At 56.2% G+C, this 15,000-nt stretch overlaps 3 protein-coding genes across 3 annotated transcripts in view; 1 reads left to right on the forward strand and 2 right to left on the reverse strand.

Annotated features, from left to right (window-relative positions):
- Positions 1 to 1,435, reverse strand: part of PTSG_08386 (uncharacterized protein) — a 2,167-nt gene extending 732 nt beyond the window's left edge. The window contains exons 1-2 of the mRNA XM_004990580.1: positions 1,352 to 1,435; positions 1 to 1,100 (exon numbers count right to left, since the gene is read on the reverse strand). The exon at positions 1 to 1,100 is cut by the window's left edge and continues 732 nt beyond it. Coding sequence (XP_004990637.1) covers positions 1 to 1,100; positions 1,352 to 1,409 — 1,158 coding nt within the window. The 5' untranslated portion in view covers positions 1,410 to 1,435. The remainder of the gene's footprint in view (positions 1,101 to 1,351) is intronic.
- Positions 1,436 to 1,828: 393 nt separating this feature from the next.
- PTSG_08387 (uncharacterized protein) lies at positions 1,829 to 5,943 on the reverse strand. Its single transcript, XM_004990581.1, has 12 exons — positions 5,731 to 5,943; positions 5,498 to 5,602; positions 5,218 to 5,331; positions 4,946 to 5,017; positions 4,669 to 4,734; positions 4,373 to 4,445; positions 3,198 to 4,153; positions 2,926 to 2,959; positions 2,762 to 2,802; positions 2,442 to 2,519; positions 2,102 to 2,281; positions 1,829 to 1,954 (listed from the first exon to the last, which is right to left on the reverse strand). Exons 1-12 carry the CDS (start codon positions 5,869 to 5,871, stop codon positions 1,910 to 1,912), a joined length of 1,905 nt encoding a protein of 634 aa, XP_004990638.1. The 5' UTR covers positions 5,872 to 5,943; the 3' UTR covers positions 1,829 to 1,909.
- Positions 5,944 to 6,437: 494 nt separating this feature from the next.
- Positions 6,438 to 15,000, forward strand: part of PTSG_12718 (uncharacterized protein) — a gene marked incomplete at both ends in the record, with an annotated part of 11,550 nt that continues 2,987 nt past the window's right edge. Inside the window, 22 exons of the mRNA XM_004990582.1 lie at positions 6,438 to 6,611; positions 6,812 to 6,896; positions 7,117 to 7,397; positions 7,696 to 7,924; positions 8,138 to 8,362; positions 8,549 to 8,849; positions 9,068 to 9,168; positions 9,436 to 9,545; positions 9,824 to 10,217; positions 10,578 to 10,620; positions 10,832 to 10,982; positions 11,324 to 11,422; positions 11,626 to 11,839; positions 12,093 to 12,148; positions 12,377 to 12,427; positions 12,694 to 12,996; positions 13,223 to 13,354; positions 13,535 to 13,576; positions 13,843 to 13,913; positions 14,094 to 14,253; positions 14,600 to 14,713; positions 14,923 to 14,987. Of these exons, the coding sequence (XP_004990639.1) occupies positions 6,438 to 6,611; positions 6,812 to 6,896; positions 7,117 to 7,397; positions 7,696 to 7,924; positions 8,138 to 8,362; positions 8,549 to 8,849; positions 9,068 to 9,168; positions 9,436 to 9,545; positions 9,824 to 10,217; positions 10,578 to 10,620; positions 10,832 to 10,982; positions 11,324 to 11,422; positions 11,626 to 11,839; positions 12,093 to 12,148; positions 12,377 to 12,427; positions 12,694 to 12,996; positions 13,223 to 13,354; positions 13,535 to 13,576; positions 13,843 to 13,913; positions 14,094 to 14,253; positions 14,600 to 14,713; positions 14,923 to 14,987 (3,401 nt within the window). The remainder of the gene's footprint in view (positions 6,612 to 6,811; positions 6,897 to 7,116; positions 7,398 to 7,695; positions 7,925 to 8,137; positions 8,363 to 8,548; positions 8,850 to 9,067; positions 9,169 to 9,435; positions 9,546 to 9,823; positions 10,218 to 10,577; positions 10,621 to 10,831; positions 10,983 to 11,323; positions 11,423 to 11,625; positions 11,840 to 12,092; positions 12,149 to 12,376; positions 12,428 to 12,693; positions 12,997 to 13,222; positions 13,355 to 13,534; positions 13,577 to 13,842; positions 13,914 to 14,093; positions 14,254 to 14,599; positions 14,714 to 14,922; positions 14,988 to 15,000) is intronic.

The raw sequence follows: 15,000 nt of genomic DNA on the forward strand, positions 1-15,000 counted from the left end.
CTGCAAGAGGATGGAGGGTGTGGAGATGAGGTGCAGGCTTGGGTTGCTGAAGAAAGGCAGCAGGTCTGCGCCGTCCCCGCGCACACAGCAGCCGCGCACGTCGAGCACGTGCAAGTCGGGGAGGTGCGATACAAGCGCGTGCACCGCCGCAATGGGCACGCGGTGGCAGTTGCGCAGCGAGAGGTACACGAGGTGCGTGCACGTGGCGAGGTGGGCAACGCCAGCGCCCGTAATGTTGCTGCTGCCCTTCAGGTACAAGTGCTTGAGACGGTGACAGCACGCGCCGACGGCAGCCAGCACAGCATCACGGATCCGCAGGTTGCCCATGTCCAGAAACTCGAGTGATCTCAGGCTGGACAGGGCAGTGGCGATGGTGGCGTCTGCGAAGTGCGACTGACCGCGAATGCTCAGCGCCACCAAATGCCTCAAGGCGCCAATATGCCGCATGCTGGCGCTCGTCAGCTCGCCGCAATTGGCAATGTTGAGCCGGCGGAGGCTGGGCAGCGTGCTGGCGAGCGACCCCATGAACGCATCGTTGGCGTTCCAGCAGCCCTCCATGTCCACCTGCTCGATGTACATGCGCCGTGCCCTGCATGCCAGGAACTTGATGAGTGCCGGGTTGCAGTCGATGGGCTCGCCATCGCCGTTCTCGTAGCCAAAGCTATTGAAGCGCCAGAGGATCGAGGAGTCCGAGCAGGTCTCGAGCACGCGCAAGCACGCAGCAGGTGCCGCCTCGGCTGCTTTCGTCGTTGTGGTGAACGCGGCATGGTACCAGGATCGGCACGTGCTCCCAGCGCAGGCAACATCACGTGGCGGCAGGAACTTGAACACACGGATCAACAGCTCCATGGGCATCGACGTCTGCCATTCTGAAGGCTTGGGCGAAGAAGGATCAGTGCCGTTCGCCACTGACGCGCGGAATCTGGAGGAGGAGGAGGAGGAGGAGGAGGAGACTGGTGTTGAGGCAGGGGCTGCTTCGCCTTTGCTGTCGCTGTCGTTGTCGCTGTCATTGCTGTTGCTGCCATCATCATCGCCATCACTTGGCTGCCCCTGTTGTTGATCAGCGTGTGTCCTCTCCGACTCCGGTTCAACTGCAAGGTCTACCGCGCAGCAAAGCCAGAGGCAGTGTGTGTGTGTGTGTGTGTGTGTGTGTGTTGTGTGTGTGTGTGTGTGTTGTGTGTGTGTGTGTGTGTGTGTGTGTGTGTGTGTGTGTGTGTGTGTGTGTGTGTGAGCAATGAGACGTCGTTCGTTCGTTCATCGCACATCACCACAGGGCAAGCAAGCGAACGGGCAAGCGAGCAAGCAAGCAAGCGCAGCATTCCGCTCTCGCTGCCCACTTCATCACAATCACCGGTCTCGGGGTTGTCCCCGCGAAGTCGACGCAAGCGACGCAAGTGGCGGCTCGACATCACCCCTGGTGCTGTGTGTGTGTGTGTGTGTGTGTGTGTGTGTGTGTGTGTGTGATGCGGTTGTACGTCAACTCCTTCTTCTTCTTCTTCTTCTTCTTCCTTTTGCTTTGTGCGTGTGCTTTATTTCCGCTTGCTTCGCTTTTCTCTCTGTTCTTTGCTTGAAGGACATGACGCTGAGGAAGAGGACACTGGGGCAGACTCCCACGCTGCTGCCACTGAGACTGCTGGGTGTCTGCTGGGTGGCGCTGGCGCTTGTTGTTGTGGTGCAACAGCAGCAGCATGGCTGGTGCAACAGCAGCAGCATGGCTGGTGCTGTGTAGGGGAGGTGGTGCTGGTGGAGGACGATGTTATCTTTCCCACGCTCATATCAACACGAACGATCAGCCGCCTCATGCAGCCATCAAATCACGACCCTCTTGTTGCGTATTCCTCGGTTCATTCATGGACAACACGACACCAACACCAAGCAAAACAGCGGAAGCAGCAGGCGATAACCGCCATCACGCTTGCAGGAACCGCTTGAGCGCATTCACAACATGAGGAACCTGCAAGGACGCACATGTGTGTGTGTGTGTGAGCGCCATCATAACAGGAGTACACCACAAGTTCACAAACACACACACACACACACACACACAAACACACACACACACACACACACACACCACCACCACCCCCACCTTGGGACGGACCTGCGAGGCGCTGACGAGCTCGACGTGGATCCTGCGGGCCTCGTTGATGTCGCGGTTGAGGACGGCAAAGACAAAGTTCTGGATGTGGCCAAGCACATCCGACGAGACGGCGACGCTGTTGGTGAGCAGCCCGTTGAAGAACTGGTCAAGCGCACTCCGCACCCGCGTCGCGTGCTTTGCCTTTGTTTCGTGTGTGTGGGTTGGAGACGCAAGGGGTGAGAGGTGCATCTTGAAATGGGCACAGGAAACAAAAGCGTTGGAGGAGACTTGCACACACAGTGCACACACAAGATCAGCGACACAGCACACGCATATGACACAGCACATGTGCGAGACGCACATCGAGGGACTTGAGGGCGAGATCGACGTTGGTGCGGAGACTGTTGACAAACGTGACCATTTCCGGCGACGCCTGCGGCTGCTCCCAGCACCACGTCAGGATGATGTGATCGAGGAGTTGGGGTGTGGTGATGTGAAGTGTGATTGGATTGTGGGGTGAGAAGGGCGACCGTTCGAAGACATGCGGAAGAGGAAGAGGGACTGGTAGGTTGAATGTGGTGGCGTGCAGTGCACCCCGGAACAGGTTCAGCCAAGGCATCGATGGTTCAACGTCTGTTATGCAACAAGCACCAGCAGACAGCCGCGCATGCACTCACATACCTGGACCTTTGGCTGCTCGGGCTCCGTAACAGGCGGTGCTGCTTCATGGACCAACGAGAACAGTTGAAGGTGAGGCAACGACACGATGGTGAGAGATGACTGAAGGCACAGAAAAGCAGCAACAGGCATGACGCTACAGTGCAACGCAGTTGAGAAACACTCACGTGCGTTCTTTGTTGGGTCGAAGAACATTGGCTGCTGTTGATGACGCAGGTTGACAAGGCCGTGAAGAGAGAGTGAGTGTGTGTGTGTGAGAGTGTGAGAGTGAGAGAGAGAGAGAGAGAGAGAGAGAGAGAGAGAGAGAGAGAGAGAGAGAGAGAGAGAGAGGTGGTGAGAAACCGGTCACACACACAGGAATACAAGAACAGACAGACACATACACGCGAACACAAGAGCACAAGAAAACGCGCACACACACATAGACATACACACACACCGCAGGTTGCGACGAGCTGGAACCGAAGCGCGGGTTGGGTCGCTTGGTTGGGATGACTGCCGGAACATCATTCCACCCGCCCTCGTCCCTGTCCTTTTGCGTCATGGCGCCAATCGACACGCCGCCAACACCGCCTGTGCGCGCGTGCGCAGGTGCAGGTGCATGTGTGTTTGCTGCTGCAGCGGGCTGTGCGGGCGCACCTGTCCCGTTTGTCTGCTGCTGGCCCGGCATGAAGAACTGCATCGGCTGCTGCACGGGCTGTGTTGGCTGCACGGGCTGTGTTGGCTGCACGGGCTGTGTTGGCAGGTGTACTGGTTGCGTGGATTGCACCGGCTGTGTGGGTTGCGAGGGCGGTTGCGTTGGTTGCGTTGGCTGTGCTGGCACTGCTGGCTGAGTTGACTGTACGGGAACGGCTGCCTGTGCTGGCTGAGTTGGCTGAGTTGGCTGAGTTGGCTGAGTTGGCTGGCTTGCCGGCGAGAAGAGGGCGGCAGCGTTGCCCGGTTGTGGTTGTGGCTGTGTCGTCAGCTCGCCACTCGTCGGTGCTGCCGGCGACAGCGGCGCTGCGTCCACGGGAGCAGATGCGGCGGTGTCTGCTGGCGTCACTGCTGTGCTTGCTGTTGCTGTTGGCAGTTGTGCTGCTGATGGTGGGGCTGCTGATGGTGGGGCTGCTGATTCCAACGCAGGCGGTGGTGCGACGGCAGCGGGCTGTGTGCTGTCGGTGGCCGGCTGAGTAGGTGCTGCGCTCACAGCGGCAACGTGGGCTGGGGGTGGCGTCACAGCCACGGGTGGCGGTTGTGGCACAGACTCCTCCGCCGTTGGCACTGCCGCCATTGGCGCTCGTGTCTCCGTTGTCGCGTGTGCTGCTGGCGGAGGCGCGATGGCCGTTGTGGCCGAGGATGTCGCTGTTGGGGCTGTATCGAGGGCGGTTGGATTGGGCGCAGACACAGCTGGCAGCACTGCAACGGGCATGAGTTTGATGTGTGTGTGTGAGTGGGCGAAAGGAGAAAGAGAGGCATTGTGTGTGTGCGCGCGCGCGTGTGTGTGTGACTTGAGGGAATTACAGTTCGCCAGCGGTCACCAGCGGTCACAAGCGGACATGCAAGCTGCATCTGTCATCGCTCAGCAAACACTCTGCATTCAGCACCCACGCGGTTGTGCCCGTATCGTGTCCGTACCGAATGCCTGCTTCTCCGGGTGGTAGTCGGGCGGGGTCTGGGGTTCGGCAGGCCCGTTCGTGTCATCCTCAATCTGCACCGGGCGGGAGATGAGGTCAGGTACACATGTGCACATGCACAGTTGCACACACACACACACACATACACACACACACACACACACACACACACACACACACACACAGATTCACATCCACACACACACACACACACACACACACACACACACACACACACACACACACACACACACACACACACGCCCGTCCAACTCATGCCCGTTGCACTGCACTGACCGGGACGCCGAAGAACTGAGCAATGGCGTCGAGATGGATGCGTTCAGACTGCGACAGCGTCTCCAACTGCAATCATGAGCGACACACGCACACACACACACACATACACGTGTGAAATTGGGATTCGTTGTTTGCGGGTGCATCCGCTGTACCACCCGCACACACACACACACACACACACACACACACACACACACACACACACACACACACACACACACACACACACGTGTGCGCGCGCGTGTTTCTCTGTCCTTCACACATGTGCTGCACTTACGTAAGCTGGCCCACGACGAAGGTAGTTGAGAAGAGTTTGAAACTCGTTTGGGTTTTGCTCCACGAACACGGGCTGTGACATACAGAGAAAAGCAGGGTGTGAGGAAGACGCAGCAGTGTGGCGTTGAAGTACACAGGTACATGAGTACACACAGAGCAACACACAGACACAGACACACACACACATAGACACACAGGCACAGACATACACACAGGCACAGACATACACACACAGGCACAGACATACACACACGCACACAGACATAGGCGCACCTCCTGTGTTTCTTCAAAGACGCGGCAACAGTTGGCAAGGTAGCTCTCCTCGGGCACGTCTTGGATGGTGGTGTGGGAGAACTCAAACACGGTGCCGCCAAGCTTCACAGAGAACTGAGGAGCAAACAAGACACAAATGGAGTTGAGAGTGGCAAAGAGGAAAAAGTGGTAGAAGCAAAATTGCACACACACACACACACACACACACACACACACACACACACACACACACACACACACATGCAAACACACCACACAAAATTCCACGACTGTACCGTACCGTCTTGGATTGGAGCTCGCGAATGGAGGCAATTTCCTCGCGCTGCTGCTCAAGACGCTCCTCTTGCTCACGAAGCTCCTGCTCACGCTGGGCCAGTTCCTCCTCCTGCACAAGTGAACCCACAACGCGTTGAGCCCAACATCAGACCACGAGAAAACGAAACAACACGTACACACGCACACGCACGCACACGCACACACACACACACGCACACACACGCACACAAGCCGCACCCGGAGTTGGAGCTCTGCAACGTGGGCTTCAATAGCTGCGCGCACGGCGTCCATGCCAGATGTCACAGACGACTGCACCGCCTCCAGACCAGAGGCAACGGAGCCCTGTGCATCCTCAAACGCTGCCAGGATGTCGTCCATGGTCGGTTGTCGTGTCGATGTGGTTGCTGGGGGTGATGAACTCGTGCACCTATTTTCTGATGTCGTGCCTGTCTTCACATTAAGGCAACATGCACGACACACGACCGTGGTGGTGGAGACGACGGTGTATTGAAACGAAAAGTGAGCGACTGGTCATACACAGCAACAACAGCAACAACAGCAGTAGCCAACACGCCACAGCACACGTACGCACACGCACAAGTGCATGCACCCCAACACGTGGCACAGAGAAGTAAAGCAAGCCAGCAAGCAAGCAAGCAAGCGAGCAGGCCAGCACGCAAGCGAGCGAGCGAGCGTTCCCACACTCAACACTCAACGACCGACCAACCAAACCAACCAAACCCACCAAACCAACTCCTGCCAACACCGCAACCACTCACTGACGTTGAATCGGGAAAAGTGATTGAAAATACACATAGAATTCGGCAAATCGCCAACGACAACAAACCAAACACACCACCACAACACAAACACCACGCTGTCTCCTTCGTTCTGTTCTGTCTTGTGTTTGCGTCCACCAACACCTTTTTGCACGGACAAGGAGCATGGATGGTAGCGATGGTGATGGCGGTGGCTGCGAGGATGCCGATGGCCCAGTGATGCGTGGAATGAGGCCCCTGTTGCGCCAAGCATCTATCGCTGACGCCGACGAAGGTTCCCTCACAAGACAGAGCAGCAGCATCTCGTCCAACCCCATTGCCCATCGCTCCATCTCAGAGGTGTGTGTGTGTATGTGTGTGCGTGTGTGTTGAGGTGTGTGTGTGTGTGTGTGCGTTGAGGTGTGTAGAGGTATGTAGAGGGGTGTAGACGTATGTGGGGGATGACACCTTTGAGTGATGGTACCATCTCGTTCCATGATTGCGAGCAAGCTTTGCCTCACAGCTACATCTACACGTCCTGCACATGTGCACGATTCAAGGTCCTCGCGGAGCACAGGCGCAGCTACATGCCCGAGACTGGTGTTCGATCCACGCCCTCAACACAGGAACGTTCACTTCGCGGAGGTGAGGGCGGCTTTTTGGATCTCAGACACACGGCATCATAGTGTTTGCTGTGCGATGTTGGGTTGTGTCTTGCCATTTGCGGATCCCAACAACCAAGCGCGCCTCTGTACACAGTCTCAACACGTACACAATCTCACTCACTCACACAACATCACATACATGTACACACTTTCACACATACACAACCTTACATACACACAAACACACCATGTGTGCGCAGATGCGAAAGGGCTGCATGTATTTGTGTGCTCCTCGTTCAAGGACATGAAGGACGAGCGCATTGGTCTGATGACAAATGCCTTCCCGCCAATCCGCAAGCTCGCCGCTGACAAGGGCATTTTCTGCTGCGAGACAGATCTGCGCTGGGGCGTGAGCAAAGAGGCCGATATGCCGGGCGTCATTGCCACGTGTCTGCGGGAAGTTCGCCGCTGCTCTCCGTACATTATCGTCCTGCTTGGCGACAGATACGGCTGGTGCCCTCCGCGCGAGGCGCTCGTCAAGGTGGGGCATGGAGTGCTGAGGGAGGCGTTGTGCACAAATGAAAAGTGCGTGAGTTGGTGCATGTGTGTGCGTGCGTGTGTGTGTGTGCGTGTGTGCGTGCGTGTATGTATGTGTGTGCGTGCGTGAGTGCGCGGACTTGCCTGCGAGTGTCTCTGGGTATGTATGTACGATCATGTGTCGAGAAGCAGATGCATGTGCTGGCGTGATCGGTTGCGTGATTGCTTGCGTAATTGTTCCTGATCCAGAGCGCCAATCTAACCCAACCACTCGGTGCATGGGGCATGACATGTGCCTGCAGGCACACGACCAGCTCGGTGAAGGGTACTGGTGGCTGCTGGAGGAGGACCCTGCTGCCTTTGAGACGACCAACCTGAACGGATCCACGTGGAGCGGTGCGCTGATCGACGAGGAGGGGAAGGTGCCGAGCTTGTGCTCCATCACCCACCTGGAGATTATCAGCGGCGTTCTGCTCGTGCCGCCAGCGCAGCGGCGCGCTCTCGTGTTTGTGCGCGAGCCACGGGCCAGTGGTGATGATGATGATGATGATGATGATGATGATGATGATGATGATGATGATGATGATGATGATGATGATGATGATGATGATGATGATGATGCTTTGAGGAGTTGTGGTGGTGGTGATGACAGGAATGGCGTTGATGAAGTGGCGGCAGCAAGTGCGAACACCTCAACCACAGCCCCATCCCCTGCCACACCCAACCCATCAACACCAACATCAGCAATGCCAACGCCAACGCTGCCCAAGCCAGCGGCAGAGCTGGGTGCACCCAAACATGATGGTGATGGCGATGGTGACACTGCACGGGCGCGGCTGGAGGCGCTGAAGGCGACACTGAAGAGCAGCGAGAACGTGGACGTGCAGTCGTACAGCTCTGTGGAGGACCTGTGCCAGAAGGTGAAGCAGGGGCTGTGGCGCTTCGTGGAGCTTGACTTTCGAAAACAAGGTCAGCTGTATGCTTGTTTTTTGTGTACACGTGTGTGTGTGCATGCAAGTGTATGTGCGTGTGTGCGCATGTAATGGACAGCCTTCTCCCTCCATTATGGTCTGCATGCACGACCAGCTCACGCTGTTGTACCACACACACACACACACATCCTTTCCAACCACTCCTACTCGTACGTGTGCACAGGGCTGTATGCGGATCCTGTGGAACAGGAGACGTTTCTACATTTGGCGTTTGCCGCAAGCAGATTGCGTCATTTTCGGCTGTTTGAGCCGCACGCGCGCGTGTTGGAGGACATCACCGCGTGCACGTCCCACTGCGTGTTGTGCGGTCCTTCCGGCATTGGCAAGTCCTCCCTCTTCTCCAAATTGCATCAGGTGCTGCTTGAAGCCGAGCGCAACCGCGTTATCCTCCACTTTGTCGGCCGTTCAAACGACAGCGCTCTCCCGTCGCAGATTCTTCGCCGCATCGCCGTCCTCATCAAGCGGTGTGTGTGTGTGTGTGTGTGTGTGTGTGTGTGTGTGTGTGTGTGTGTGTGTGTGTGTGTGTGTGTGTGTGTGTGTGTGTGTGTGTGTGTATTTGTTCTATGAGCCTTCAGCCACCATTTCTCACACGCCGGCGTTGCTCACTCTCCCCGCCACCACCACCACCACCACCACTACTACTACTACGACTACTACTACGACTATCATCGGTGCCCACCAGCATGACGGGGGAGTCGTTCAATCTCGCGCCGCAGACGCAGCGTCTCGTGTCGCAGTTCCCGCAGATCCTCAGCTCATGCTCATCCTGGCTCCAGGACCGCGGTGAGATAGGGATAGCGGGTTGGTGTCGGTTGATCGTGCTGTTGGCTGCTTGCTTGCTGAACATTTCGTGACCTGAAGGGAGATAACGCACACACTATGCAAACACACTCGCTCACACACACACACACTATGCAAACACACTCGCTCACACACACACACACACACTGCAAACACACTCGCTCACACACACACACACACTATGCAAACACACTCGCTCCCACACATATACACACATACACACGCACGCACACATATACACGCACACAGGCGAGGTTCTGACGATCATCATTGATGCTGTGAATCAGTTCACGCGAACAACAGACATTCCCTCTGTCAGCGACTGGCTGCCGCTGCACGTCACGTTTCCAAACATCAAGGTGGGGCGTGGTCTTCTGAATAGCAGCAAACAAGCACATGCACTCACAAACAAACAAACACATGCACTCACAAACAAACACACGCACATGCACTCACAAACAAACACACGCACATGCACTCACAAACAAACAAACACACATGCACGCACGCATGCACTCACAAACAAACAAACGCACGCACATGCACTCACATGCACAAACACAAACACACACCATCACAATGTCCCAATCTCACATGCCCCACCCCCCATCTCCCCCACCCCCTCTTTCTTTCCCAGTTTGTGGTGTCGACAATGCCTGTGGACGATGTTGCCGCCATGCGTGGTGCCAACTGGCGCGTCCTCACCATGCCGGATATCCCCGTGGCTGAGCGCAAGCCCCTCGTCAACGCCTTCCTTCGCCCGTATGGCAAGCAGCTTGACAGCGTGCATGTCGACAGGCTGGTGCAGCACAACGCCGCACGCAACCCGCTGTTCCTGCGCCTCGTCCTTGATGAGCTCCGCGTGATTGGGGACTTTGACATGCTGGACCAGCAGCTGACGTCACTGCTGGCAGCATCAAACGTCTCCCAGCTGTACACGCGCGTGCTGCAGCGGCTGGAGGACGCGTTTTCCGCTCCACCGGACATTGAATCCGTCATGCGCTCTGTTGCAACAGATGCCCGCGTCCCAGGTAGTAGCACACATTCTTTGGAGGAGGGGAGGGCGTGCACGTCGAATGCGTTGTGTGTGTATGCTTGTGTGTGTGTGTGCTTGTGTGTGTGTGTGTGCTTATGTGTGTGTGTGTGCGTGCTTGTGTGTGTGTGTGCTTGTGTGTGGGTGTGTGTGTGTGCTTATGTGTGTGTGGGTGTGTGCTTGTGGGTGGGTGGGTGTGGGTGTGTGTGCTTGTGGGTGTGGGTGTGGGTGTGGGTGTGTGTTTGCACCTTTGTGTGCACGGACGTGTCTGGTGCATCAAGTAGGTGGTTGCCTCGCATGTCCGTATCCTCAGCACATGAACCCCCGTACCGTCAATGCGTTTTTGCCGCTTGTGCAGACACATCAGCAGAAGACATTCAAGCGCAGCAGGAGCATCTCAAGTGTGTGGTTTCAAGTGCTTGTCGCCGTTGTAATGTCACAACGCCGTCTGCGTCTTGGGTCTAACCTGTGCTCTTTGTTGCTTCCTCCTTGCGTAACAACGCCCGCACACACGCAACAAATCCCGCACCCACGCACACCCCTGCGCACTTGTTCACGCAAACCAACACCACACGCCCACAACAACACAACGACACGACATGCACGACCCAGGCTTGCCGCAGCTGCGATTGATGCGTACGGGCTGGTGCCGACGGCGCTGATGTTGATTGCTGTGTCGCGTCACGGCCTGATGGAGCGCGAGCTCATATCCGCCCTCGCACTGCCGCCCGTCGTCACCATCCCACTCCTGCACGCACTTGAGGTGCCCACGATGTCCATGATGATGATGATGATGATGATGATGATGATGATGATGATGATGATGATGATGATGATGATGATGATGATGATGACGACGACGATGATGATGATGATGATGATGATGATGATGATGCTTTTAGGAGTCGTGGTGGTGGTGGAAGCAGAAGAATTGGTTAAGGTTGGGGCTGCGGTGGTGGCGTGCTGTCCCTGTGGAATTCATGCACATCACCGTTGTATTGTTCGATTCACACCTTGGCCCTGCGATGATCTCGACCTCACGACCACGACCACCATCACCACCACCACCATCACCATCACCGCCATCGATGCCACCGCTGCCAGGAGTCGATGACGTGTCGGATGCCTCGGATCATGTTTGACCACGAAGCATTGCGCCGCGCCGTCGCCTCCCGCTACCTCGACACAGACCAGCGCAAACAGGTGCAGACACACGCACACACACACACATACACACACCCAAACACACACATACACACACACAAGAGCAGCCATGTGTACGTGTGCGGATGGCGTGTACACGCTGCTCAAACATGACTTGCAGTCCCGTTCCATACACAACCAACCACGCTTGCGCCCACCTCCCTACAACACGCACGCGCACGCACACATACATATATACACAGGCCATCCACGCGTTGCTGGCTGCCTTCTTCGCCACGCTGCCGAAGACAGACCCGCGCCGCCTTGAAGAGCTGCCATGGCACCTGCTGCAGTGCGAACAGCACCAGCGCCTGGTGCACTATCTCACGGACTTGGATGTGTTTGTGGCCATGCGGGCAACGGATCTCAGCAAACTGGAGCTCGGCACACACTGGCGCGAACTCGGCAACGAACTGCGTACGTCGTGCCGTGCCGTGCCGTTTTGTGCACGCGTGTGTGTGTGTGTTTGATTGCTGTGCGTTTCATTGTCTATAACGTGTTGTCTACGTGTGTTGCATGTGTGTGTGCACTTTGTGTTGTCTACGTGTGTTTCATGTGTGTGTGTGTGCGCTTCGTGTGCTATTCGTGTGTGCGTGTGCGTGTGTTGCCTGTCTGTGTGAGTTCAGACATAGCGTGACATGGACCATGTACCACCGCCATGTGTTTGCAGTTGCGCCGTACCGCCAAGCGCTTCTGGATCAGCTCCCGTCTCGCCCAAAAACAGAGGTGGTGGTGGTGGTGGTGATGGCGCCGGCGCTGGTTGCGTTGTTATTTGCTGTTGGTTGGTGATCGTGTTGTCCGTAATTGTGATGATGGCTGGCAGCGTGGCTGCTATGCAGTGACTTGGTCATTTGTGTGTGTGTGTGTGTGTGTGTGTGTGTGTTGTGCATGTGCGCGTAAGTGACGCGTGTGCTCATATTCATACGCTGCTCGCCGTGTGTTGCGCGCTGTCAGTGGGCGGCGATTGTGCGAGAAATTGCAATGCTCCTCTTCTCGGCCGGAAAGGTACGGGCACACGCCACACTCGATCACACACTGGCCGCCAGGCACGCTGTTGTTTGTGTGTGTTGGGGGGGGGTGTTAGCAGCTGTAAAATTTTTGCTCGGAGCTCTGCATTACTTGCTCCATTTTAGCGCTATCATCCTTTTCCTTCCACCCCACTCGTGCCATCGTTCCTTCCTTCTCTTATTCTCCCCATCTCCTCTGCCCCTCGTACCGGTGTCTTTCTCTTTGTCTTTGTGTGCTTAAATTATGTGTGTTTGACGGTGCAGTTTGAAGGGTCGATGACGTTTCTGCTGCTGTGCTGGTTCCTCGCCCGCCCGCCGCCCTGGGTCAACACACACGCGCGCGCACGGAGCAGGGGTGCTGTCGGCGGGCGCGATGATGGTGGCAGTGGTGGCGATTGTGACCTTGATCGTGACGATGATGATGATGATGATGGTGACGACCATGATGATGATGATGATGACGATGATGATGGTGATGGTGATGGCACGGAGGATGAAACAACCAAGCGAGCGCTGTTGCAGACCTTGCTGGACCAGGCGACAACACACGCCAAGAAGCTCAAATATGTGCGTACTCTCTGGCGCTTGTGTTTGACACACCTGCGCACATGCGTCGTGTATGCTTGCATGGGTATATTCACACGCAGTTGAACGCACCTCACGTGGCTGCATGTGTGGCCATGTGCACACATACGTTCGTGTTCACACGCACGTGCTCACCCAAGTGCAACCTGTGCTTTTTTTTTTCTCATTGCCAACTGGTTGCTGCCCTTTGACCATTCCCGGCCGTCAGATCAAGCGCCGCGGGGTGAAGGATGACGAGTGGAGGGGCGGTAGCCACTTGGACGTGGACGGGGCACGCGACCTTGCAGAGACATTCAAGTGCATCGCCAAGTGCTGCTCCCAGCAGGACAACCACAACATGGTGCGCTCGAGGAGTTGCTTGTGTGTGTGCGTGTGCGTGCGCGCGCGTGTGTGTGTAAGCTTGCTGTGCCTTCTTTGCTCTTCTGACACTGCATTCTGACACTGCTCCAACGCTTCATCATCACCGATTCACTTATCATCATCATCATCATCGATCACCGCGGGTGGAATCTATGATCAGACCGTTCATTTTCTCAAGATGGCGCGCACGCTCGTCGAATCCGTACGTCGCGAATGAATGTGGCAATGCATACACGCACACACGAACAAACAAGCACATGCACGAACAAACACATGCGCGCACACACACGCACACGCACACACACGCACGCACACACGAACAAACATGCTGTGGACATGTATGCTGTTGTATGCGTCTTCGGCCCTGACCCCTTGTAGCTTTGCATCCATTCACGCCTCCACCCACTCAACCACCATCACCACCATCATCAATCATCATCACCGCCACCACCACCACCACGTTTTCAGGCATTTGGCAGCGCTTCGCTTGATGTTGCCATGATCTATGACGAGCTAGCTTGGACCAACATCCGCGCACGGTGTGTGATTTGTGTGTACGTGTTGTGTGTGTGTGTTTCTACACCCTTGTTTGGGCTGTGCTGTTTCGAGCTTGCCACGCAGGGCCCTCACACTACTGCTTGTCACGCACAACCGCCCTTTTCTGCTGCAATGCACCCCCCCCCCCACTTGCTCTCGTTCGCTTCTTGGCCAATTATCAGCAACTTTGATGCGGCGTGGACGCAGCTGCACAACTCGCTGGTGATCAAACTGAAGGCCCTGTACGCCGCCATGCACCGCCCGCTGCCATCGTCCATCGAGACAGACGCATCGCTGACGGGCGACGAGTGGGATGCCGTGCTCGCACAGCTCACGGAACCCGTACGTCAACACCAGAGAAGAGGGGGCTTGCAGAGGGGTTTGGGCTGTATGTGATGTGAGTGCATGTGTATATGTGTTTTCGTGTGTGCGTGTTTTCGTGTGTGCGTGTGTTTTCATGTGTTGTCGGAGAACACCTGTGTGGTGTTTGTGTGTTTGCGTGTGTGTGTGTGTGGTTGTGTGGTTGTGTGTGTATTTGATGAGCAAGAAGGAACAAAAGCAAGTGTCAAGGTTTCTTGCTCTGACGGTTCTACTTGTTGCTCAGATGCCTCGAGCTTCGCACTTCCAATTCACTGCTATCATTTGCACATCCGTCATTATGTGCGCCTGGGCGTGCGTGTGTGTCCAGGGCACCGTCCACGTGAAGAAGGACTATCAGTTTGCGGTGACAATCAACCGATTTGCCAATTGCTCTTCGGGCCTGGCGGAACGGAAAAACGCCAACAAAGACACCACCATCGGGGTATGCTGTCTGTATGGGTTTTGGTTGTGTTGCCTGCATGCACACCTGTCTGACACGTGTGTGTGTGTGTGTGTGTGTGTGTGTGCGCGCGCGCCCGTGTTCGTGCGTATGTGTGCATGCCACACGTGTCATCTCATTGACGCCGTTGTCAACCATTCTTCCGTACTCTCCCCCCGCCCGCCTGAAACGACAATGCACTGTGTGACCAGGAGTTGTATGATCTGGCTGAAAAGCTCCACGAAACTGCGCGCTTGATGCAAGAAAACGAATACGGGTGCGTGCGTTCT

Source organism: Salpingoeca rosetta, assembly GCF_000188695.1.
Source record: "Salpingoeca rosetta unplaced genomic scaffold supercont1.23, whole genome shotgun sequence".
Lineage (NCBI taxonomy): Eukaryota > Choanoflagellata > Craspedida > Salpingoecidae > Salpingoeca > Salpingoeca rosetta.